This window comes from Lichenostomus cassidix, chromosome 28, assembly GCF_008360975.1.
Source record: "Lichenostomus cassidix isolate B80296 chromosome 28, HeHo_3.0, whole genome shotgun sequence".
Classification (NCBI taxonomy): Eukaryota; Metazoa; Chordata; class Aves; order Passeriformes; family Meliphagidae; genus Lichenostomus; species Lichenostomus cassidix.
This window is the reverse complement of record NC_139508.1, coordinates 1,044,699-1,069,345: the sequence shown is the minus strand read 5'-3', so window position 1 is coordinate 1,069,345 and position 24,647 is coordinate 1,044,699. Positions and strand designations below refer to the sequence as shown.

Below are 24,647 nucleotides of genomic sequence, written 5' to 3'. Positions count from 1 at the left end.
ATTTTTTGGGATTCAGGGAGGCTGTGTGTCTCCAGCACACCCAAGTCCATCTCTAAATTCACCAAAAAAATGTTCCCTGGGAACAAGTTTTCCCTGGAAACTCTGTTTCCCTGGAAAACGACTTGTTCTCTCTTCCCTGATCCAGTGGCTGCTCCCCCCGGCGCTCCCTGTCCTGCCCATTCCTTGAAATCATCAGGAGTCATTCCCAGGTCAGGAGCCAAAATCCCACATTTCTCAGGGTTTAGGAATCAGCATGTGATGGTGTCAGGGTTGGGCTGAAAACAGCAACACTTCCAAAATCCATCCTGGGCCTGGAAAAGGACATCATCCCCAGAGGGAGTAGCTAGCTGAAACACCAACCAGCAGGGAGCCAGGGGGATTTGGGAGCTTTTTTTGGCTTTAAAATCCAGCAGGGATGTCTGTCGGCTCTTTTTGTCCTCTTTGAACTCCTTCAGCACCCACTTCTCTCACTGCCAGGCATTAAGAACACTCTGGATAACCCAGCCCTGAGCATGGAGGACAAACCAGGGTGGGTTGGGGCATTCCAGAGGCAGCTCCAGCACTGCCCACAGCCCTCCCGTCATCCCCAGCCTCTGCTCCCAACCAGGACAGGGATAAAATCCTCCCTGCTAATGGCTTTCCACATAAATAGGAGGAGCAGCCCTCCCCAGCAGTTTACTCAGTGCCCTGACCCCTCTCTGGGGTCACAGGGAGGCTGTGGGGTCTCCAAAGGAGAGGATTTCCCTCCATGGACACCCAGGAGCTGATGGATGTGCCCAGGAGGGGCTGTGGGAGGGGAGCAGCACTGGGGAGAGATTCCTGGGAGATTTCACAGCTCAGGTGGATTAAGAGGGATTTGTCACTTGTCTGCCCTGGGCCTCCACCAAAAAAACCCAACCAAAAAGTGGCCAAGGGCTGGAAAGTATTCAGGAGGTAAAGGCACAGTTGGCCTGGAGGTTTGATGGGTTGAGGCTCAGCTGTGGCTCTGCTGGAGGTGAGGAGTGGGTGAGGCAGAGCTTCCCTCTTAAAAACCCACGGTGCCACCTCGCTTTTCAGCTCCATGGAACCTCCCGAGCCAAAAGGGACCCACAAGGATCCTCAGGTCCAGCTCCTGTCCCCAGCAATCCCACACAGTGATTCCCTCTGCCCCCCCAGATGTGACCCCAGCTCCCAGCCCAAACCAAACCCCGTTTTCCCAGCTCGCTCCCCGTGGCTCGGCTGGATCTCAGCTGGATCACAGCCCCATCCCTCCAGCAGCTGCCCCAATGAGCTCCAGATGGGGGGTGGGCGTGCAGGGGCTGCTCTGGGGGGAAGGAGGAGGCAGTCAGGGCTGCTGCTGCTTTTATCTCACTGGCTGTGTTTATGGGACGTGGCTGCCAGCGATTCACTCTGCAAGGGCATCCCTCCAGGAACACTTTTACTGCTGTCATGTGCAGCCCTTTCCAGCAGCTCCCCACTGCCACCAGCCCTGGCTGCAGGGTCCAAAGAGTGGCCACTGGCTCCTGGGGAGGCTCCCAGTGGTGGCCAAGCAGCAGGAGCAGCTGCAGGGAGAGCACAGCCTGTCCTGCCCACATCTTCCTGCAGGTTTGTCCTCCTCGGACACAGAGGGTCCAGCTGGCTCTGGGGTGCCCTGAAGGCTCTGAGTCCCATCCAGATTGGAATCATCCCATCCTGCCCTGAAATCCTCCTGAGGGTGGTCAGAGCAGCTGTAGCTGCCCCTGGATCCCTGGAAGTGCCCAAGGCCAGGCTGGAGCAGTCTGGGACAGTGGGAGATGTCCCTGCCCACAGCAGCGGTGGCACTGGATGATCCTTAAGCTCCTTTCCAACCCAAACCACTCTCTGATTCCCTGATGGGCTGCAGGAGGCTTTTCCACACGTTCCCACAGCACAGAGCTCCAGAAGGCCCTGCTGGGGCAGCTGTGGGGATGAGGGACTCACTGCTGTGGGGATTGCAGAGCAAAACTCCCAGGACAGCAGAGCCGTGAGGCTGCAGAGGTGTCCTGGAGCAGGAGCTCCCCTGTGCTGCCCAGGGATGTCCTGATCCTGGAGGGGACATCTTCCCTGATCCTGGAAAGGACATCTCTCCTGCTCCTGGAGAGGACATTTCTCCTGCTCCTGGAGGGCTCTGCTGGATTTGGGGTAGCGTGGGAGGCCCAAAGCTGGCAGAGGCTGAAGCCCCAATTCCCAGCAAATGGGGTTGGTGTGTTTTCCCTCAGAGCCCTGCTGATGGATAACTGGATTGAGAGCAGCCAGCATCTGCTCGAGGTTATTTATTGCCTTTAGGAGGCAAGTTTTATTGGGAAGTATTTTTGTCTTATTTTTGGTGCCTGCGCTGGGTCTGAGCTGTGGAAACATCTGGATGCACCAGATCCCCTCTGAGAGACACCAAATGTTTGCCAGGCAGAGGCAGCCTGGGTTGGGCTTGGGCAGGAATCTCCCTGCTCTGAGGCTGAGAGAACATTCAGCACTTCCCAGCCTGGACCATGGAGTGTGACATGGACATGGAGGGACAGGACACAGGGAATGGCTTCACATGGACAGAGGGCAGGGTTGGATGGGATTTTGGGAAGGAATTCCTCCCTGTGAGGGTGGTGAGGGGCTGGGATGGAATTCCTGCCCCTGGATCCCTGGGAGTGTCCAAGGCCAGCTTGGAGCAGCCTGGGACAGGGGAAGGTGTCCCTTCCCACGGGATGTGCCAGTGACACATCCACACCACCTCCAGAGCACACAAACTCCCTCTGAGCCCATCCTCCTTATTTCCCCTATTTCCCTCCATCTTTCCCTCATTTCATCAATCCAAATATTGAGGATTATTCTCCCTTCAATCCAGCCCTAAGCCCTTTTCCACAGGGCTGGGAATGAGCCGAGCCAGGAGCTCCCCCTTTCCCAGGAGACCAAGCCAATTTTTTTTTTTTTTACTCACTCTTATTTACTGCAGCTCTGCCAAGAAGGTGCTCAGTGTTTTACAAGCCCCACCAGAGTCTGTCTGCCTGGAGATTTGATTCAGGGCAGCTCCTTGCACGGGCTGGCACAACCCCAAAGTTCTGTGATCTGTTTGGAAAGGGATTCAGCAAGAAAGGAGAGCAGCAGTGAGAGCCTGGGGTGGTGGAAGGTGTTCCTGCCCATGGCAGGGGGTGCAATGGGATGAAATTTAACACTCAACCGAATCCATTCTGGGATTCTGAGGTTCAATGGCCACGTCTGCAGTGAGAATAAAACAACATCCTGAGCTCTGCAGGCTGCAGGAGCTCCATGAGTCACCTCAGTGCTGAATTCCTCCCCCAAACCCAAAGGACCCTCAGCTGCATCCCTCTCACCCTGAATCCATCAGCTGGCTGCTCCGGTAAGGCTCTCCTCCCGTGTCATCGGGAAGGAATTTGGGCTCGTTTGATAATCAGAGAGGAATCAGAGCAGCAGAGAAACCCTGTGACCACAAAGATTTCGGCAGAGCTTTCAAGCCTCCCTCGCTCATGTGGCCTCTGGCCAAGGACCTGCTCCTTCCCGGGCATCCCCAGCCCCACTCATCAATCAAAGCATTCCAGCCCTGCTTCCCTCTCTGCGGCCATGAATGCTCACAGAGGGTTCTTCTTTAAAAAATTTAATCTGGGCAATTGTTCAAAAATGTTTAAATTACCTGCTCCTTTTATTCTCTAATGACAGCCTGTGGAGGCGTAATTTAACCCAGACCTGGAGACGTCTGGTTTAAGGTTGAAAAGTCCCCCAAGCTGAACTTTATCCAGCAGCAGCCATGAGAAATCAGCTTGCCCAGTGTTAATTTTTGGTTCCTCTCATTAATAAAGCCATGGAGGATCCCAGCTCAGGGGGTCCAGCTTTGTGCTGTCCCAGCTTCACACCTTCAGTGCAAGGTTTAATCTGTTCTGTGTTTAATCTGATGTTTGGAACCACCAGAGCCTGATGAGGATTGAGAATCCCAGAACCACAAGATCGTTAGAAAAGACTTGAAAGATCAAGCCCAACCTGTGACCAAGTGTCCCCATTGCCACCAAATGGGAAGTGCCACCTGGATCCCTGTGGATCCCTTCAGCTCAGGAGATTCCATCATGATGATGATGATGATGATGATGATGATGATGATGATGCTCTGGTCCTTGTCTCTCACAGTGATAATCCTGGGATCCTGCAGCCCCTGAGGAAACAGCCACATCAGGTGCCAAATCTGTAATCTGTGCACCTGAAAACTCCAAAGCAGAGACACAAAGGCTCCTCCACCGCTGGGTGATTAATTCCCGTGGTTTCCTGGGAATTCCCATGGATTCCACTCCCTACCTGTGACCCTTTACTGGGCAGTGGGGCAGCATCCCCAGCACCCAGCCCAGCCCTGGGGGAGCACAGCCAGAGCCACAGGCAGCTCCCTGCTCTCCCCACGTGGGTGCCACAGCCCCGGCAGCCCCCCAGCCCTGAGTGCTTCCAGGCGGGAGAATCCCGGCCAGGAATGGCAGCCAGAGCCTCCCTGCGAGCAGATGTCCCAGAGGGAGAGTTAGAGCCTCCAGTTCCCCCGTTAAAAGCGTGTCGGGAGGGATTTGATGACTAGGTTTGACGGAGGGAAGGAATCCCTGCAGGTCCTGGCAGCGGTGAGGATTTACGAGCTGGAGCTTTGCTTCGGGTCGCTCTGCCTGATCGCGGTATGTGGAAAGGAGCATCAAAAAAACCCCACGACAAGGAGGGATGGTGTCTGCATTCCTGCTGCTTGAATCAGAGCTGTTTCCCGGCACATCCAGGCTCTCCCCAGCTGCGGGGACTCGGGGAAGGTGCAGCACTGATGGGGTCATCCCTGACATCCTGCAGCATCCACATCCCAAACCAGCTCCACTCTCCCTCTTCCCCAGGGTGGGAATTCTCCCCAGCACCTGAGAACATTCCTAGGGACGTGGTGGGAGGTTTGTCCCAGTTTGCTCAAGGGCAGGATCTTCCCCATCCTTCCCCTTTTTCCCGACCCAGGGTGAAGGGAAGCCTGGGATGAACCCAGGCTGCCTCAGGAATCCCATCTCCCTGGAAAAGCATCCCTCGAGGCAAGGAAATGAGGGAAGACAGAGCTCGCAGCCTTCCTGCAGGGTGAGAACAGCTTCCAAAACGCCTCCAACACGCCCATCCTTCACAGGGATTTGGGATCCTATTTATCACCCCGGCTGGGAATGGGAGCCACGTGGCCACCGAAGCCCGGTGGGCTCTGAGGGAGCTGAGCATCTCCCTCGGGCCCTGGAGCATCCCGAATTTCCCAAATCCTCCTCCTCTCCCTCCTCACCTGCTCCAGGCCATGCCGTGGAATTCCCGGCGCTCCCACCTGGTTCCTCACTCCTAACACAGACGTGTCTGGTGTTTCTCTTCCAGGCAATATAAAAATGAAAGGAGAAAAATTATAAGTTATTTCAAAGCTCTTCGCTTCAAAAAACATCCAACCCAAATTTAGGCAGCGGAGCCATAAACGTTGGTTTTATTGCACACATGAAATTACCCTCTGCAATATGATTCCTCTCAATTTATGGTTCTCCCAGAGCTATTAATTCAGCCCAGGTCTTTTCTTCTTCTTCTTCTTTTTTTTTTTTTTTATTTTCCCCCCTACTTTAAGTCAAATAATTCATAAATACTTCACTCTGGAGTGTGCTTTATGAGCATTATTATGATCACTCGAATGTGGAAATGCCTGTGAAGTTATTATGAGAGTTTTAATACAGCACAGACTCCCCAGAGGGGCAGAACAACTCCATCACACTCCGGAGGGAAGAGCCCTCTTGTGAGGCTCTTTATTTGCCCAAATAATGAGGATTCTGCAGCCCAGATATCCCTGAATCAGTCACAGCCCTGGGGTGGGTTTTAGTTTTGCCATCACTGGCCAGAGATGTGGGTCAGGTCTGCAGGTCCCCATGAGATTTTCAGACCCAACCCCAAAAAAAAGTAAAAAAAAAAATTTAAAAAATAAAAAATGGTCAGGGGAGCACCAGCAGGGCCACTGGAGTGTTGGACTGGATGATCTTAGAGGTCTTTTCCAACCTGATTCCATGACAGAACATGTGGAAGAGTAGATAACTGATTTCCTTGGATTTCCCAGGTGTGAAGGAGGCCTGGAAAACCCAGACTGCCCTGGTTGGAAAGCAAACACAATTCTGTCATCCCTGCACTCGTCACACCCTGCTGAAAGGCAGAAATTCCCTCCCAGGGGGTGAAAGGCAGAGCTGGAACCTCCTGATTTATTTTAGGGAAAGAGAGACCCTGACAGCCCTGGAACTACACCAAGGTGGAAATAGGAACTCCCAGAGTTAAATGGATTTTCTGGGATGGCTGAGCCTTTCCCTGGGGTATCCTGAGAAAGGAGCTGTGCACACACCATGGATCCTGCATTTCTCCTCTCACTCTCCCAGGTAAATCCATCAAGAGCTGTGGAGCCAAACAGTGGGAGTGTTTGGATTCCCTGGGAGGTGCTGGGGGATGACACCTCCCTGCAGCCCCCAAAACCCCAGCATCTCCCCCAGACCACCCAGGGAGAGCTGAAAAGGAGCCCACAAGCCCTGCCTGCTGCTGGAGCATCTCTGCTCCCCAGGAAATCCATCTTTTCCCTGGTAAAGAACTCCCCCAGTGATTGCCTTCCTATCTCCAAGGTGTCTCAGAGCCACGGAGGTGCAAATATTTATCCATACTTGGAATTGCGGAGTGAGGTCTGGCTGAGCCTTGCCAGACCCTCGAGCTGGTGTTGTTTTAAGACCTGAGCTGTGGACACCTGGCTGGAATTAATCAGGAGAAGGAGGCAGAGCTGCTCCAAACCCCATCCAACCCAGCCTTGGACACTTCCAGGGATTTCTCAAAGCCTGGACTGCTCTGGCCTTTTGAGATTCAATTAAAAAATTAGGGAAAGCAAGATTTTTCCTCTTTAGGTCAAGCCAGAATGAAAGCTTCCCATTTGTCCCAACAAACCAGTTTGTTTTTTGGTTTTGGTTTTTTTCCTTAAGTGGAGTCAATGAAAACATCTTGTTCTCCCCAAAAGAAAACATTTCTGGGTTTGCAAATGCATCTTTGAAGGCTCTTGTGGTCTCCTGCTTTTTTTAATTAAAGGCAGGCAGATTTCAACTGGGAAATGCCACAGCTCAATAAAAAAGGCAAAGCGTTTAATTTCAAGCATATCTCAAACAAAGCTGCAGCTTTTCATCCCCAAAATACTCTTTTTTTCTTTTTTTTTTTTTTAGTTCAAGTTGTAAATAATTTCAAAGGACCCAAAATAACTTTTATTTCCCCTACAACAAATGTTTCCTCTTAATTTCAGCCAGCCAAGCTTGCAGTGATTAGAGCCAGACTCTTCCCAGTGGTGCCCAGTGAGTGGACAAGAGACCAGGTCTCAACTCTCAGAGAGAGACCCAGAAATGCTCTTTAAACAGAGGAGAAATTGTATATTTTAATTATATTAATTATATTATATTTATAATTTTATTATATTTGTAAACTATTTCCTAAATATTATTATTATAGGATTTTATAAACAAATATAACTGAAATATTTTATAAATAAACTATTTTATAAATAAACTATTTTATATTTTAATATTTTTTTTTACCTAAAGGTGGCCAAATGGTAGAGCAGATTGGGCAGGGAGTCTCCATCCTCGGAGAGAATCAGCTCCAGACCTGGAGAACCTGGAAGAGGAAGCTGGGAATGTCGTGAGGAGAAACAAATCCAAGAACCTTCCAGGGCCTAAAGGGACTCCAGGAGAGCTGGAGAGGGACTTGGAGCAAGGATGGAGGGACAGGACACAGGGAATGGCTTCCCACTTCCCAGGGATGCACTGGATGGGCTTTAAGGTCCTTCCCAGCCCAATCCAGTCAGGAATTCTGTAATATCAGCTTTTTGACAAACCATCTCAGCCCATTTTTAAGGAGCACCAGGCTCAGGCTGCGGGTGAACTCCTCGTTTCTCTTTCCCCGTGCAGGAATCGCCCGGGAATGTTTTCCTGCATTCATCTCCTGGTGCGCGGGGACCTCTGCAGCCCGAGCGGCGCATCGCCCGGGAATGGGATAAAGGGATAAAGGGATGGGATAAAGGGATGGGATAAAGGGATGGGATGGCATGGCATGGGATGGCATGGGATGGGATGGGATGGGATAAAGGGATGGGATGGGATAAAGGGATGGGATGGGATGAGATGGAATGGGATGGGATAAAGGGATGGGATAAAGGGATGGGATGGCATGGGATGGCATGGGATGGGATGGCATGAGATGGGATGGGATAAAAGGATGGGATGGGATAAAGGGATGGGATGGGATGGGATAAAGGGATGGGATGGGATAAAGGGATGGGATAAAAGGATGGGATGGGATAAAGGGATGGGATGGGATGAGATGGAATGGGATGGGATAAAGGGATGGGATAAAGGGATGGGATGGCATGGCATGGGATGGCATGGGATGGCATGGGATGGGATGGCATGAGATGGGATGGGATAAAAGGATGGGATGGGATAAAGGGATGGGATGGGATAAAGGGCTGGGATGGGATAAAGGGATGGGATAAAAGGATGGGATGCAGCCGCCAGGAGCAGCTGAATTTGCTGTCATGACAAAAACATCAGCCCTGCTCGGCGATTCCTATCCCGAGTTTCCACGGGAAGAAAAGGAATTTAGGGGCTCTGGGTCACTGCAGAGTCCCGATCAGCGCTGCCTAAAGATGAGCAGCAAATCCAGGGAAATAAAGGAGGATGCTCCCCTGACAGGCAGTGTCGTTCCAAAGAGCTATGCTGCTCTTTCCTCACCTTCGTGGGAGTGTTTGGACCTCAGGTGGGAAAAACACTCCCTCAGGTGACATAAAAAAGTGTTATTCCGGGAGGAAGTGCATGTGGAGATGGGAGAGAGACTAGAAAAGGGCAAAAAAAGCTGCTTGGGAAAATTCCCGTCACTGGGAAGGATCCAGTCCTGCCCCAGACATTCCCTAGCTTCTCCAGATCAGCGGGACTTGGGCTTAGGACAGAATTCCCAGGATGGCAGCGCTGGGAAATCTCCTCAGTGCAGTTGGGTGCACCCCAGAATCCCTGAGGAAAACAGAGTCCCGAAAAACCCATTTTCCCTGGCGAGCAGAGCTGGGCTGACGCTCAGGGTGTGCTCCGTGAAATTGCTCCGGGATCGGAGGGGGTTTGGGCAGGGAGCACCTGCTCCGGGCCGGGCCAGCCGCCAGCAGATGGCATTCACATCCTGTCACATCCAGCGACATCGAGCTGCCAGCCCTGGACTGCCTCGGGAAACAGGAGAACATTTCTCATGCGAAAATGAAGGGGAAAGGGAAGCATTGACCAGAGCCACCAAGCGTTACAGAATTCCTGGTGTCTACTGTCCCGTGGATCTTCTGTCAGCTTCCAGGAGAGAATCCCAGGCTGGATTGGGTCAGGAGGGACCTTAAATCCCATCCAGTGCCACCCCTGCCATGGCAGGGACACCTCCCACTGTCCCAAGGTGCTCCAAGCCCTGTCCAACCTGGCCCTGGACACTTCCAGAGATCCAGGGGCAGCACAGCTTCTCTGGACACTCTGTGCCAGGGCCTGAGCACCCTCACAGCCAGGAATTCCTTCCCAAAATCCCATCCAACCCTGTCCTCTGGCAGTGAGGAGCCATTCCCTGTGCCCTGTCCCTCCAGCCCTCGTCCAAACCAGCCCTGCAAGCTGGAGCCTCAAATCCCACATCCCATGGCACGCCGAGGCCACCTTTGACTTTCTCTGGGAATGCTGCACTGCATCCCAATCCCTCCTAGCCCTCCTGCAGGAGCAGATCCTGCCGGGTTCAGGCACCCTGGGCTCCCACTGAGTGCTGCAAGGAGAGGCTGTGCTAGGCCTGGCAGCACCATCCATGGATGGATGATATCCACCCATCCATCCATACATGGATCTATCCTGCATCCATCCATCCATCCATCCGTCCATGGATCCATCCTGCATCCATCCATCCATCCATCCATCCATGGATCCATCCATCTATCCATCCATCTTCCATCCATTCATCCATGGATCCATCCATCCATCATCCATCCCTCCATTCATCCATCCATCCTTCCATCCATCCATCCATCCATCCATCCATCCATCCCTCCATCCATGGATCCATCCTGCATCCATCCATCCATGGATCCATCCATCTATCCATCCATCTTCCATCCATTCATCCATGGATCCATCCATCTATCCATCCATCTTCCATCCATTCATCCATGGATCCATCCATCCCTCCATCCATCCATCCATCCATCCATCCATCTATCCATCCTTCCCTCCATCCTTCCATCCATCCCTCCATGCTGCCATCCATCCATCCATCCATCCATCCATCCATCCATCCCTCCATCTATCCATCCAACCCTCCATCTATCCATCCATCCCTCCCTCCCTCTATCCCTCCATCCATCCATCCCTCCATCCATCTTTCCATCTCTCCATTCTTCCATCCATCCCTCCATCTATCCATCCATCCATCCATCCATCCATCCATCCCTCCATCCCCGGGGTGCTGCGGGCAGAGATTCGGAGCTCGGCAGCCAATGGGAGCGGCGGCGGCGCGGGGAGGGGGCGCTTCGGGCTCCTCTCTCCTCCCTCCCCCAGACCCCCCTCCCTGTCCTCTCGCACAAAAGCAGGGAATTAGCTGACTTAGGGGAGCGCAGGCTTAGCCAGCTGCGGGCGGAAAATCAGAATAAAATACCTTGGAGGGGAGGGAGGGAGGAGAGAAGGAAGCAGCAGCCATGGAAGAACACAAATAACTGCCCTCAATCCATCCCTCCTGCCAGGCAAATCGCGGCGCAGCGGCTGCTGCAGGGGAGGCCGACCTGGATGCATCCCCACGCTCCTCCATCCGCTCCCGGATCCTGAGCCGCGTCCATCGGGAGGAATGCGGAGCTGGGAGAGAGGCGGCACCGCCTTTGTTCCTCGCTGAGCACCGGTGAGTACGGCAGCGCCCGGGCGAGGCTGCAGCCCGGCAAACGGCAGCCTCCAGCCGGGATTTGCCTGCCTGTCTGCTCCTTTTCTCCCTCCTTCTCTCCATGATGCCTCCGGGGCTGGCGGGGAGCAGCTGCCAGAGGCGGGGAGGGGGGGAAGGTGGGATATTCCAGACCCTGGGGCTGTCTGGCGCAGGGAAAGCAGGAATGGAGACAGACGCGGCCGCGGGATGGCGTGAGCCAGGTGGGGCTGTGACAATCCGGGGATGACAGCAGGGAGGGAGCCCTGCGGTGCTGACAGCAGCTCTGCCGATCCCAGCGCCTGGAATGCACACGGATGAGGGATTCACCCAGGCCTCTGCACAGGTTCATCCCTTGAAAGCAAATATTCCTGAATTTATCTCCTCCAGATCATCCCCAGCCTCCGAAGGAAGCAGGAAAAGGCCTGGGAAGAGCTGCACAGCCATGGTCAGACTCTGCCCAGTGCAGATCTCCTGCACTGGGGACAGACAGAGCAGCCCCAGGAATCACCCCAGAGCTCTCATCCTGAAAATAAATAGATTCCCACCCAGCCTGTGCCTGGAATAATTCCCATGTGAAGGCTGAGCTCGGGGGAATGTTCCAAACCAGCCTGCAGTGGTGGGTGGATGCTGTGCCCAGCAATGGAGCTGATTCCACTCGAGGATGTTCCAGAGCAGATCAGGCCTGGCCTTGTTCCCTCAGGACAGAATCCCACTGGGAATGGGGTGTCTGCTCTCCCTGACCAGCCAGGACTGATCCTGAGTCTTGGGCCAGCCTTGGTCAGGGGCTGCAGGCCCAAGGATTTGGGTAGAAAGGTTTGAATTTCTCTGTCTGGCAGCAGAATTTTTCCAGTGAAGGAAAAATAAATTTATAGATGTGGCTCTAAGGGCCCTTGGGGTGTCAGGGTGGGGAAACCAGGATTGCTGGATCTGAACTTGTTCTTCCCAGTGCAGGAAAAAGGCCAGACTGGGAACACACCCCCACCCTTGCCTTCAGCTGGGCAACTCCAGGGTTCTGGAGTCTGGTTTGGTTTACCTGGAGAAAGACAGGGATGTGGATTCCTCAGGGGGGTGGAAGGACATCCCTGTGAGGCCTCCTCATCGTCCTCCATGTCCTTGGGGAGCAGTGCCAGGAACCTGTGCAGAATCAGAGCCAGGAACTTCCATCCAATCCAGAAATGTGGGATCTGGGAATCTTCCAAGGCAGCCTGGAGGAGCTTGCCCTGATCTTCCCTCTCAGCCACATCTCCTTACCCTCAGCAGAGGGGGATTTTGTAGAGATTGGGATTGGAAGAGAAGCAGCAAGGGAAAAACGTGTGGATCTCAGTGCAGGTCCCTGGGGAGATGAGCTGGGATCCTGGATGAGCAGGGATCTGGGATCTGAGCAGGGATCTGGGATCTGAGCAGGGATCTGGGATCCAGGACAAGCAGGGATATTCCCTGCTTGGACCCAGGGCCATCCTCACCTCCTCCTGCTCCAAACTGTGCCAAGCAGCCCCAAAATCGCGTGTTTTGCGGCTCTTTCCAAACAAGCCTCTCTCATGCTGCTTTTCCAAGGAGTGTGGCAGCTCCCAGGTCAGGATGCTCCATGCCAACCTCTCTGCCTTCCCTTCCCAGCCCAAGCTCTTCCTGGAGGGATCTGCTGGCTCCAGCCTCTCCCCAGGAGCGATGGGCACCACGGAAGCCACGCTGCGGATGGAAAACGTGGATGTGAAGGAAGAATGGCAAGACGAGGACTTCCCCAGGTGTGTTCCCTGGAAAACAAAACCAGGAGAATTTTGCTTTTTCCTGTGAGAAACCATCAGGGCATGGAGTGGGAGGCCCCAGGGACAAACAGGAGCCTCTCCAGCAGGAGTTCAGAATTTTTGGAGCTGCTCTGAGTGCGTCAGAAATTTTGGGATGATTTTGGCAGCTCTGTTGTGAGCATGGGAAGGAGGGAAAGGAGCTGGGTGTGAGCACAGGGAGATGAGGATGGATATAGGAATGCACATAGGGATGGAGGGTGGATGGATGCATATGGGAGTGGATTTATGGATTTATGGACTCCTTCCCAGCCTCTGAATCAGGCAGTGTCTCCCCAGGCAGAGCAATGCTGCTGTGCTGGGGATTTGCCACAGGAGCAGAGCCACTGGGATGTGATGGATCCAAATGGGTGCCAACCATGAGGTGTGTGGGTGACAGGAGGTGCCAAAGTGGCACCTTCCACCTTCAGAGCCACCTCATCAGCTGCACAGAGGTGCCAAGAACCATCCCTGGGAGCTTTGTGTGCCCTGAATTCCCTGCACCCAGCCCGAGGTGCATCCATCCAACCCATTCCCAGTGCTGTTCCCACATCCAAAGAGGCTGTGGAGTCTCCCTCTCCCCACACATCCCACCCCACCTGGCTGCGTTCCTGTGTCACCTGCTCCAGGTGACCCTGCCTGGGCAGGGGATTGGACTGGGGGGATGACAATTCCAGGATCCAGCTGGGAATCCTGCTGGGCCCCCGGAGCACAGCCAGGCCCTGCTGCAGCTGCAGCCCCCGGGGCTTTCAGGGCTGTCCCACCCCGCTCCAGCTGCAGCCACAGAGCCCCAGTATTCGCAGACACTGCTCCGTGTGTGCTGAGAAAGGAGCTCCTGTTCCCCGGGATGAACCTGGCTCTGTTCATCCCAGCTCCAGCTGCAGCCCTGTCTGAGCCCCTCTGTGCTCCATCCCCCAGCACACAGCTTGTCCTTCCGCTGCCTCCAGGGGCTCAGCCAGCCCTGGCGTTCCCAGGAGGGATTTGATTTCCCTCTGAGAGCAGAGCTGGTGGATCCCTGCCAGCCTCGGGCTCCCCCTGTGCTAACAGGTTTTTAATGGAGGAGAAAGGAGAGGTGGAGAAAAGAAAGGGATGGATGGATGGGAATCATGGAATGGTTTGGGTTGGAAGTGACTTTAAAACTCATGTCCCTTCCATGGGCAGAGGCTCCTTCCACCAGACCAGATTGCTCAGGGAATACAGAAAGGGAATCGAGGTATGGAGAGGAAAACATTGTCCCAAAGCTCCCTGGAAAATCCGGGATAAAGCTGGTCTGGCTGCTGGACACCTCAGCACCAACCCAAGGGAGCTCTGTCCCACCCTTCCCATGCCAGCAGCAAACTTCCCCCAGCCACAGCCAAGCCTTCCAGGGAAATTTCTCCTGGAAAGCCCTCAGCACCACCAAACCCAGGAAAATGCCTTGGAAATGACAGCTGGGAAGGGGCAAAGGGATGTGACCAGGGCTGGAATGAGGCTGGAGCCCTCGGGATGAACTCCCCAGCCTCCTCCAAAGGGATTCAATCAGGGATGATGTGAGACAGAGCCTAAACAGCCCCCAGGCAAACGAGGGAAGGCCAGCTGGGTTCCACTTGCAATAAAAATAAATAAATTGTCCTTTTCCAGCCGCCTCCCCGCTGGAAGCGCTGGAATAATAGGGCAGAAGCTGCTGCATGTGGGACAGCAGCTCTCCAGCAGCTGATTTGCTGCAGAGCTATTTTTGCCTGGCTGCGATTAGCCAATCTTGCCCCGAAAAAAAAAAAAAAGGCAAAGCCACATCCTAGACAGAGATCTGGGCCGGAAAAACAGAACCCAGCCGCTCATTGAGGACACAGGGCGACATTCCCAGCCCGCCCTGGGAAGCCGAGACGCTGGAGCAGCTCCTGCCGGGCCGAGGTGGAGCCCGAGGGAGCGGAACGGGCGGATCCTCGCTGCCGCCGCTCCCCGGGCTTTGATCGCCAGCCCCAGCCGTGGCTCGGCTGGCCCGGGGCGGGGATGCTGTAGCCGAGGCGCGGGCGGTGCGGAGCGGGAGCATGCTCATTCCTGCATCCCTGCATCCTTGCATCCCTGCATCCCTGCATCCCGATATCCCTGCATCCCTGCATCCCGACATCCCTGCATCCCGATATCCCTGCATCCCTGCATCCCGATATCCCTGCATCCCTGCATCCCAGCATCCCTGCATCCCGACATCCCTGCATCCCGGCGTGCCCGCTCCATCCCCGCGGAAGGGGCTGGCCCAGAGCACAGCGGCCCCCCCGAGCCTTAGGAAAAGTGCTGCCCCCCCCCGAATTCGGCATCCGGGGCTGAGCGCGTTTGGGAAGGAGGATTTCCGCGGGAGGCAGTGATTGGAGCAGCCTTTGGGAAGGTAAGGGAGGCTTTTCTCCCCGTTGGGCTGCGGGATGGCTGTGCTGAGGTGAATGCCGGGATGAGGGAGCAGCTGCCGGGCTCAGCACGTACTCGGCAGCAGCTGCCTTCCCTCCCTCCCTTCTCCCTTCCCTCCCCTCCCCGGTCTGATGCTGTGTCACCCAATCGTGCCAGCGCCAGATCCCAGGCGGATCAGCAACCGACCAGGCCTGGTTGGGGACAGGGACAGCTCCCAGGGACAGCTCCCAGTCGGATCCACAACCAGCCGGGCCTGGCCGCGGACAGGGACAGGAGAAGCTGGAGGGGGCAGAGGGATTTTTCCGGTTTCTCCCAAGGATCCGGGCAGCCCCAGGTCCGGCTGCTGCACAAGGAGCACGTGCCTTTGATCAGGTCCTCAGCTCTCATAAATATACAATGGCCAGCAGCAGAGGATTATCTCTTAATCTACATATTTATAGGGTTTAATTTGGCTGGTGGCTCTGGTGTCATGGCAGCAGGAAGAGGAGCAGGGCTGAGCTGGGCTGGATCTTGTCCCCGTTGTCACCTCCCTTCCTGTGGCTGCTGGACAGCGACCTCTGCACAGGCCCATCCTCCTCCTTAAAGCTCCGGGATTCTCTCCCTGTTCCATCCCGGGGCTGTCCCAGCAGCAGGATTTTACAGCTGGGAGGGGAGCTGCCAGCAGTGAGGAGCCTTTTAAACGGAGACTTGACAGTGTGAACTTGTAGAGTCGGTGGGGTTTGGTCGAGAAGAGAAATGCAGAGAATTCCAGGGGACAGGAACAAGTCCCTGCTCCAGATAAGGGGAAAGCATCCGGGAATGCCCAGCTCAGGGTGGGCAGTGGAGAGTGAGGCTCTCCCAAGAGAATGGGAATGACCTTCTCCTAACCACCCCCTACTCTCTGCTGTGTTTTTCCCTCCTGTCCTGCAGACCTCTCCCGGAGGAGACAGGGATGGAGTCGTTGGGAAGCCCCACAGAAGACGAGACCACGTCCTGTAAGTACCAAAGGAAACCAAGGCAAAGGGGATGGTGCCTTGCAATCAGGGAAAAAGCCTTGAAATATCCAAAAAATTCCCAGCTGGGAGCGGAAACCAGCAGAGATTTGAATTTGTTCATCTTTCCCAGGAAGCTGGGGGAGGAAAAAGGGATCTCAGGAGTGTGGGCACCTCCATCCCAGTCCCTGACCTGCTACCCTGGGGGTTCCATAGCCATATTCCATCATGGAATATCCAGGATGATGTCTTGCCTGTTTTCCTTTTGACTCCAGCTCCCCCCAACACGTTGAATTTTAATGGAGCACATCGGAAGCGGAAGACGCTCGTTGCACCTGAAATCAACATTTCCCTGGACCAGAGCGAAGGCTCCATCCTCTCTGATGACTTCCTGGACACACCAGATGACCTGGATATTAATGTGGATGATATTGAGACTCCTGATGAGACAGATTCCCTTGAATTCCTGGGGAATGGGAATGAACTGGAATGGGAAGGTAAAAGGCTGGTTCTGGGCGAATGTTTGCAGGGATTGGGGAGGTTTTTAGCCTCATTTTAAAGATTTTTGACACAATTCACCACCAGCAGCTGAGGATTGGTAAGCAAGGTTATTTCTATAATATCTGGGCAACAGGGCAAGATTAAAACCCATAAATTCACCCAGATCAAGACTGGAGCATGATCCCTGGGGCTACCAAAGCTCTCCCCACATTCTATTCAAGGCAGAGTTATTTGTCCCTTTCGCAGATGACACCCCCGTGGCCACAGCCAAGAACATGCCCGGGGACAGCGCAGACCTGTTTGGGGACGGTGGCACGGAGGATGGCAGTGCCACCAACGGGCGGCTCTGGAGAACTGTCATCATCGGCGAGCAAGAGCACAGGATCGACCTGCAGATGATCAAACCCTACATGAGGGTGGTGACACACGGAGGTGAGCACGGGGAGGCACCAGCCTGGCTCTCTGGATGGCTTTGGGTCCCTCTGTCACATGGAGGGGATGCCAAGGCTGGTTTGGGTCTGTTTAGGGGGAAAATTGCTGCTTGTTTGGTGCCTCTGTGTGGCAGGGAAACACAAAAGTGCTCAAGGTGGTTCTGAAAATATTTTGTTGTTGTAGTAATGTTTGAATGAATGTATAGAGGGATTATTTCTGACCCCCAGCCTGGGGGTGCTGAATCCTTCCAGCTCCAGCTCCAGGGCCCACACATGCACAGGCAGAGCTGTTCCCAAAATCCAAGAAAAGCCAAGGAACAACTGACCTCTGACACCCCCGAATTCCTTCCCTGAACCCCAAATCCACATTATAGACAAAACCAGGAGGGAGTCTCACAGTAAGGGAGGTCTGAAGAGCACCAAATGCTCACCTGGAGCTGAGCAGAGACACAAAAACCAGCCCAGGACTAAATTCCACTGCTGTTTCCCCCTCAGCTCTTCCATTTTTCCCTGTAAAGTGTCCCCTGTGTTTTCTCCCAGGATATTACGGAGAAGGACTCAATGCCATCATCGTCTTTGCTGCCTGCTACCTCCCGGACAGCAACCTGGCTGATTACCACTACATCATGGAAAACCTCTTCCTGTGAGTCCTCTGGGAGGGACAGGAGGATGAGGGAAAGAACACAACAATTCTCTGGTGCTCGTGGCATCAGGAATCTCAGCTGGGAATGAATGGTTTGAATCCCAGCCCAGCAGTCCCAGGGTGCAGCTGCAGAGCGGAGAGAACTGCAGACCAAACTCTGAGCCCAACAAACCCAACCATTCAAACATTCTGGGTTTGTTATCCAGGGATGGACTCCCATCCAGGGATAGACTCCCATCCAGGCTGGAGCAGGGCCCAGCTGGGAGAGGCAGGGAATGGAGCTGGGTGTCCACCAGGACACCCTGGTGATCCCTGAGGGACATCCTGGGAAACCAAACCTCTTCCAAGAGCTGCAGGGAAAGGGTCTGGAGGTGTTTCAGGGTGACACACAGGCACTTGAAGGAATCTAAAGGTTGTTTTTTGAGTCTCCTTTTGGTCACCCCACCAGGTATGTGATCAGCAGCCTGGAGCTGCTGGTGGCTGAGGACTACATGATTGTGTACCTGAATGGAGCCACACCCCGCAGGAGGATGCCAGGCCTGGGCTGGCTGAAGAAATGCTACCAGATGATTGACAGAAGGTGAGAATCCTGGTGGTGGAGCCTCTCCATCCTTCCCAGGCCTTTTCCCACGCAGAATCCTAGGATGCAAAGGAAAATCAGATGCACAACTGCTGTTCCTCAATAGGAATGGGTCAGACCAATCCCACATTCCTTAGACCCACCAGAGTGATTTGGGTTGGAAGGAACCTCAAAAATCCAAAATTCTACCCCCTACCACGGGATGGGACCCTTTCCACTATCCCAGGCTGCTCCAAGCCCTGTCCAGCCTGGCCTTGGAATATTTTGTCAATAATAGGTTTATAATTATGATTTATAATGATATTTCAGTGCCCCCACAGCCTGCTGAGCCAGCAGGAGCTTCCCAAGGGATTTGATGAGGGCACACCCAGCTGGGGCTGCTCAGCACCCAAACACCTGTTAAAGCCAAGTTAGGAAATGTTCTTGGAATGTGATATTCCATCCCTTGGCTTTTCCCAGGCTGCGGAAGAACCTCAAGGCCCTGATCATCGTGCACCCCTCGTGGTTCATCCGGACAGTGCTGGCCATATCCCGACCCTTCATCAGGTGAGAGTGACATTCCCAAACTCAGCAGGGTTTGGAATTGCAGAATCATGGAATATCCTGAGCTGGGAAGGATCCACAGGGATCATCCATCCAGTCCCTGGCCCTGAACAACAATCCCACCCTGTGCATCCCTGGGAGTGTTGTCCAAAGGCTCCTGGAGCTCTGGCAGCCTCAGGGCTGTGCCCATTCCCTGTTCAGTGCCCCAGCACCCTCTGGGGGAAGAACTTTGCCCTGATCTCCATCCCAACCCTGATCCAGCCTCAGCCGTTCCCTGGGCTTTAATCTCACAAATCAGATTTGAAGCTCACCCTTAGCCAGGGGTGACCAAGGTGAAGCTGTTTGTCATTTGTCTCTCTGATAATCCCAGTGACACTCCAGAGGTGTTTTTGGGAGACACTGGGGTGGCACTGCTCCTCTCTCTCTCCCTGCCAGTGTGAAGTTCATCAATAAGATCCAGTATGTCCACAGCCTGGAGGAGCTGGAGCAGCTCATCCCCATGGAGCACGTGCAGATCCCAGACTGTGTCCTACAGTGAGTGCAGAGGGACCCTGGGCTCTGGGGAGGGCAGCACACACATCCTGCCTTCTGCTGAGTCCAAATCCATGGACTGGGAAGGCAATTCCTTGGTCTGAGCCAAGGCAGAGCCTCAGGCTGTGCCAGCATGGAGCTGCTGTCACCCTCAGAGCAAATAGAATTTGACTAAAAGTGAACAGCAATGTTTAAAGAATGTTTCCTCTCTGTTGCAGGTATGAAGAAGAGAGGATCAAGGCCAGAAAAGAGAGGTAAGATGAATTTTTGGATGGATGGGATGGAGAGTGGGTGCTCTCCAAGGCCATCTGTCACCCCAGAAAGGCACTGGATTCTCCTTCCTCTCTGGAGGATGGATTTCCAATGGGATTTGTGTTTACAGGGCAGAGGAGAAACAAGACATGGCTGAGAGGGAAAGGTAATGACTCTTCTATTTATCCTTCCTGTGAACAGCCTTTGGGGATGAGAACAACCCCATGGCTTGGTAGCACCCCTGGGATCCAACAGAACATTCCCAGAGTGTTTGGGAGCTGATAAAAACTGGAACTGCAAATGGGAAGGAAAATTCTGGAGGGGTTTGGAAGATGGTGTCAAAATCCTTCACCAGGATAATCGGGCCTAGGTTTGGCCCTGATCAGGGTGATAGAGCCTCTGTTATTCTAACTCTGAGGGGAAGCAGGGAAACATCCACTGGCTGAGGCTGAATTGTTCCATGAAATAAACAGGAGCTCAGGACAGAGGGGGATGTTGCTTTGTGGTGGAGATTCACTGATTTTGTGCTGCTTCTCTTCCCAGCAGGCCTGTGCCCCCAGCAGAGGACCAGGAAACCAGGTCTGAGCAGCTCTGTGTGTCTGTGACCCATTCCATGGCATTTGTGATCTATGAACAGCAGAGCCAGGCCTGGGTCAGAGCCAGGCTCCCCCAGCCTGGTGTCACCCCACAGGCATTGTCCACTCTGCCCATACAATGCAAGCCCATACATGGCTGGCATTATCTCTGTCCCCACCACACTTTTGTAAACGACTTCACCCGAATTCACTCATCCTTTTGTTGATGTAGTGGCAATAAGAACATTTTTTTTACCTCAGTTTGCTTCCTGAAAATAACTCGTGTTTCTGTTCCCAGCATGTCCTGAAGGGAAGCAGCATGGATGGACAGACGGACGGAGCAGGAGAACGAGCAGCCTGGCACTCACCCACCCCAATGACCTTCGGGTACCAGACTTTGCCACCACCTCATCCCAAGTCCTGTCAGTCCCGGAGTCTGCTGCCTCTGTCTCCAAGATGCAAAGTCCTGTGACCTTTTGGGAAACATTTTCCTTAAAAAACTGAAAGAACAACAATGACAAACAAGCAAAAAGCCCAGAAAACAAAGCAAGAGCAGCACTTTTCAGGACGGGTTCCGGTGTGTTTTGGAAATGGTCTGTGGAGAGCATTGGCACAGTGCAAATACTCACTGTGTATCCTTGTAGTAAATCAAGAGCATCCTCCAGCCCGTGAATCCCCAGCCCAGAAAGAGAATTTATTTTTGGTTTAAATTATAAACCCTTCCCCTCACTCGCTGCTGGCCAGCGCGGAGACCTTTTGCTTTGAGCTGCACCCCAGGTTCCTCCAGGACATCCCAAAAGCTGCCACCCCAGGGAATAACTCCTCCAGGCAACAGAAAGAGCTTTTCCCTCCTTTTTACACCAGTGTGTGTTTCTTCCTGAAGATTCCAAGTGCCCTCTGGCCTTGGCACCACCTCAGCCACGGCCACCTCGGTTCAGCCATTGCTGCTCCCCCTTTAACTCCTTCCCGTGAGGAAATCCCATGTTTTTTTCCTGATTTGCTCCATCTGAAGGAATCCCACATGGAATGGCAGCCTCCACAGAACCTCCTTCTCCACACACACACCAAAGGGTCTGGGTTTGGAAGGAGCCTTACAGACAGGGAGGTTTTTCACGCCTTGTCTTTGTCTCGATGTCACGACACTGGACAATCACTCACTGCTGATACCTCCTACAAGCTGCTAAAATGGTGGAAGTTTCCCTCATCCATCGGCATTCCCACCTGGAATATCCCCCTGGAGAAGGCAGGATGCAGGGCTGGGTTCTGCAGCCGAGAGATGCAGGTGTGGCATTGACTCTTGGGATTTGGATTTTGGGCTCGTGAGGATTCCGTGAGCAAAGGAGGGGGAAAAGAAATTAAGGAACAACTCTCTGGCCAAAATTATTTGGAAATTCCTGATTTCACCAGAGCAGGCTGGCATGGCACAGGGTGCCCAGAGAAGCTGTGCTGCCCCTGGATCCCTGGAAGTGTCCAAGGCCAGGCTGGACAGGGCTTGGAGCAGCCTGGGACAGTGGAAGGTGTCCCTGCTCATGGCAGGGGGAGACTGGATGGGATTTAAGGTCCGTCCAACCCAAACCATTCCAGGATTCCCTGATTCCATGATCAGGTAAAACCCCTCACAGACACCTGCAGATGAAGAATTCCCTGCCTATTTCACCACTTCAAGGAGAATTCTGGCAAAGCAGGACTTTTCCTGAAGGTCGGATGGCTCCTCTGGATCCACAAAGCTGCTTTTTTCTTCCTTTCAGTGAATAAAACCCCTCTGGATGAGATCTTTCCTTCCCTAAATGCTCCAAGGAAGCATCAAATGTACTTTTTAACCTTAATTCTCATTTGAGATGTTCTCCTCACCCACTCCAGTCAGGGATGGATTTCCTGACCACACCTTTGCATGGAAAGCAGAGCACTGCACCCACAGCACCAACCCGGAGGCTGAAGATGGAAAAAATTCCACATTCCATCTCCCTGGCACGTGAAGAACAAGCACCAAAAAAGCTCTCTATAAACCAATTATTGACAAAATATTCCAAGGCCAGGCTGGACAGGGCTTGGAGAACCCTGGGACAGTGGGAGGTGTCCTTGCCCATGGGACTGGATGAGCTTTAAGGTCCTTCCAACCCAATCCTGGGATTCCATAAGGAATTCTGTGCTTCAAGGGAAGAACAGCCCTCCAGGTCTTCTGGGAGTTCAGGTTTATTCCAAGTGACACCTTCTGCCACGCTGAGCTCCCAGCCAGGCAGCAGGGATTGTCTGGAGACAGGAGCAGCAGCCAGGAATTCCCAAATTCCCAGTGGCAGAGCCAGGGATCCCTCACACTCCGTCTGTCCCATGGAGAAGGGACTTTGCTGATTAAATCAATTTTAGTTCTGACTGTGAACAATCACAAAGCTCCTTGTGCTCCCAGAGTCTGTGAATTCACTGAGAAGACTTCAAGTAGATTTTCCTTTTTTTTTCCCTTTGGGAACTGTTTTTATACATTTAGAGAAAATCATCAGTTTTCTGTCAAGAATGTGACCCAAGCTGGGCACTGCAAGGGAAGTTTGCAATTCTGTAATGAATAAAGTGGATAAAGCATTGACTGATGGGTTAAAATCTAACTCTAGGAAGCTTTTGTGCATCAAAAAATGTTCACAACCTCATGGGAAATGCTGCTGACATGGAAAACATGGAAAACATGGATGTGGGAGATGAGGAATCCCAGTTACCTTTCAAGTGGGGGCTGTGGATCTTCAGCAGTCTCCACTCCAGAATGTGCTTCTTGGTTGTTTTATTCCTCTCCAAAAACACTCTGTCTGCATTTCCAGAAAAAAAAAATACAGAATGAGCAGATCTGACAATGAAACTTCACATTTTTCCAAGTAATTCCTTCAGAGCAAAGGAATTTCAGCTGGGCAAAGGACAGATCACTAATTTCCCTTCCAGAGGCTAAGGCAAGCCATTGTTTCCATATAAAAGTCAATTTTTAACTTCTTGGAACCAAATTATTTTTTGTTTCAAAAAGTGCACTTTCAGATGGAGCACTCCAAGTGGTGTGCACTAGATTTGAATTTTTCACAGAGTTTTATGTGAAGTTTGTGTTCCCGGATGGATGCATGGATGGATGCATGGAAAAAAGTTTATTTGTCTTTTCAACACAGAGAAGAACCTGCAGCTCCGTCAAGGAGAAATTATAAATGAAAAAAAGTGCATTTTATAGCAGCAAAGAAAAAATAATTATTGTTATTTCAACCAGCGATTTGAGGTGTTGATTGCAAAAGGAAAAAGCTACAAATTCTTGGACAGAAACACCAAAATTTGTCCCTGTCCCAAAGGTGGAGTGACAGATCCTGGTTGGATGGTGAGAAATCTGCACTATTGCTGGTAAAAGTGCATTTCCAGGAGAACTTTGACCAGTATATATAAATATATAAATATGTTTAAAGAATAAAATGAAATAAACTTCATCCCTTTAGCAATACTGCTGGACTGCTCAGTGTCCCCAGTGTGCCCCAGGCCCTTTTTCTGCCTCAGAAAATCATCCCTGGAGCATCCACATTTGGATTTATGAATTCCCTCTATTATATTGAGCAGTTTCTGGCCTGATTTGACCTTTCCTGAGATTTTTCTTCCTGGTGAATCCATGGGAAGTCACATTTTAGCTGCAGAAAAAGTCCTTTTACCCCCATATTCACAGAAATCCTGGTGTTTTTACCCATTGTGTATTTAATGGCTGGACCTCAATTCACTCCACATCAGCCTGAAAAATCCAATTTCTTCCTGTACAGTTGATTCCAGACTGGGAATTCCCTTCCCACCTCCTTGAGGATTTATCCCAGGCCCTTCTCAGCTCCAGACAGCTCCAGCTTTTCTGGTTTTTCCACACAGAACCATCCAGATTTGGGACTGTCCAGTGAATTTTATTCTGATTCACAAGGAAGGCACAGGAATCGAACCTGGGATGCTGCTGTAGATTCCAGTGGAATAACAAATCCCTTTTTTTTCTGTACAGTGCTGTGTAAATGTGAGTGGATATTTAGAGCTTCCCTCATGGCAGTTTTTCCATCTCTTCTTCTTTTCACAGATGTGCAGAAAAGGTTTGAAAGGCTACAAATCCTCTATTTTAGAGGTCTAGGGATTGAAAAACCAGGAGTTAAGGACAGGCTGGTGGCAGTAAACTGGGATTGGCCTGGCAGCAGGTGAAAGGGACAAAAAACTGGCTCTAACCACAAAAAGCACATTTCTTCCTCTTTTGTATTCCCTTCTTTCCCTCCTTCCTGGCAGCCAGAAACGCAGCATGTTTTGGTCAAGTGAATTCCAGACCTCACCACGACAATAAACCACAATCCCAGGGTTTTTTTTTTTCCTTTCCAGTGGTCCTTCCACCCCAGACCCAGCTGTACAAACGTGTGAACTGTCATTTTTCCAAAGTGGTTGTAATTAGGTGGTTTGTGCTAGCAGACTGTTCATCTGTATCCCGAGTTTTGCTTTGTATTATTCCATCAAATCTGTGGATATTCAATTAAACTGAGACTAATCCTTCAGCCAA

General features: G+C 52.5%; 2 protein-coding genes across 9 annotated transcripts in view; one reads left to right on the top strand and one right to left on the bottom strand.

Annotated features, from left to right (window-relative positions):
• FUT6 (fucosyltransferase 6) overlaps positions 1-12,558 on the bottom strand; it is a 20,118-nt gene extending 7,560 nt beyond the window's left edge. The window contains exons 1-6 of one of the 6 annotated variants that reach the window (XM_085040331.1): positions 12,402-12,558; positions 11,972-12,072; positions 7,563-7,641; positions 5,264-5,342; positions 3,979-4,147; positions 2,924-3,051 (exon numbers count right to left, since the gene is read on the bottom strand). The gene's annotated coding sequence lies outside the window, so the exon portion shown is untranslated. The other 5 variants (XM_085040330.1, XM_085040328.1, XM_085040332.1 and 2 more) reach the window with 5 other exon arrangements.
• Positions 12,559-24,647, top strand: ATCAY (ATCAY kinesin light chain interacting caytaxin). 3 transcript variants are annotated; one of them, XM_085040325.1, is made up of 12 exons: positions 12,559-12,680; positions 16,005-16,069; positions 16,342-16,563; positions 16,814-16,999; positions 17,539-17,641; positions 18,090-18,221; positions 18,681-18,767; positions 19,200-19,298; positions 19,514-19,549; positions 19,678-19,713; positions 20,094-20,126; positions 20,421-24,647. In XM_085040325.1, the coding sequence occupies exons 1-12, from the start codon at positions 12,604-12,606 to the stop codon at positions 20,428-20,430; spliced, it is 1,086 nt and encodes a 361-aa protein (XP_084896451.1). In that variant the 5' UTR covers positions 12,559-12,603; the 3' UTR covers positions 20,431-24,647. The 3 variants fall into 3 exon arrangements, with proteins under 3 accessions (XP_084896451.1, XP_084896450.1, XP_084896452.1); XM_085040324.1 differs by having other exon boundaries at positions 20,091-20,126; XM_085040326.1 differs by lacking the exon at positions 12,559-12,680 and adding an exon at positions 14,887-15,078 and having other exon boundaries at positions 20,091-20,126.

Bases quoted from the DNA above. Each gene is read 5' to 3' on its own strand.
- ATCAY (XM_085040324.1), top strand. From the start codon at position 12,604: ATGGGCACCACGGAAGCCACGCTGCGGATGGAAAACGTGGATGTGAAG. The intron at 12,681-16,004 runs GTGTGTTCCCTG...CCTGTCCTGCAG, and splicing joins CAAGACGAGGACTTCCCCAG to ACCTCTCCCGGAGGAGACAG. The intron at 17,000-17,538 runs GTGAGCACGGGG...GTTTTCTCCCAG, and splicing joins GAGGGTGGTGACACACGGAG to GATATTACGGAGAAGGACTC.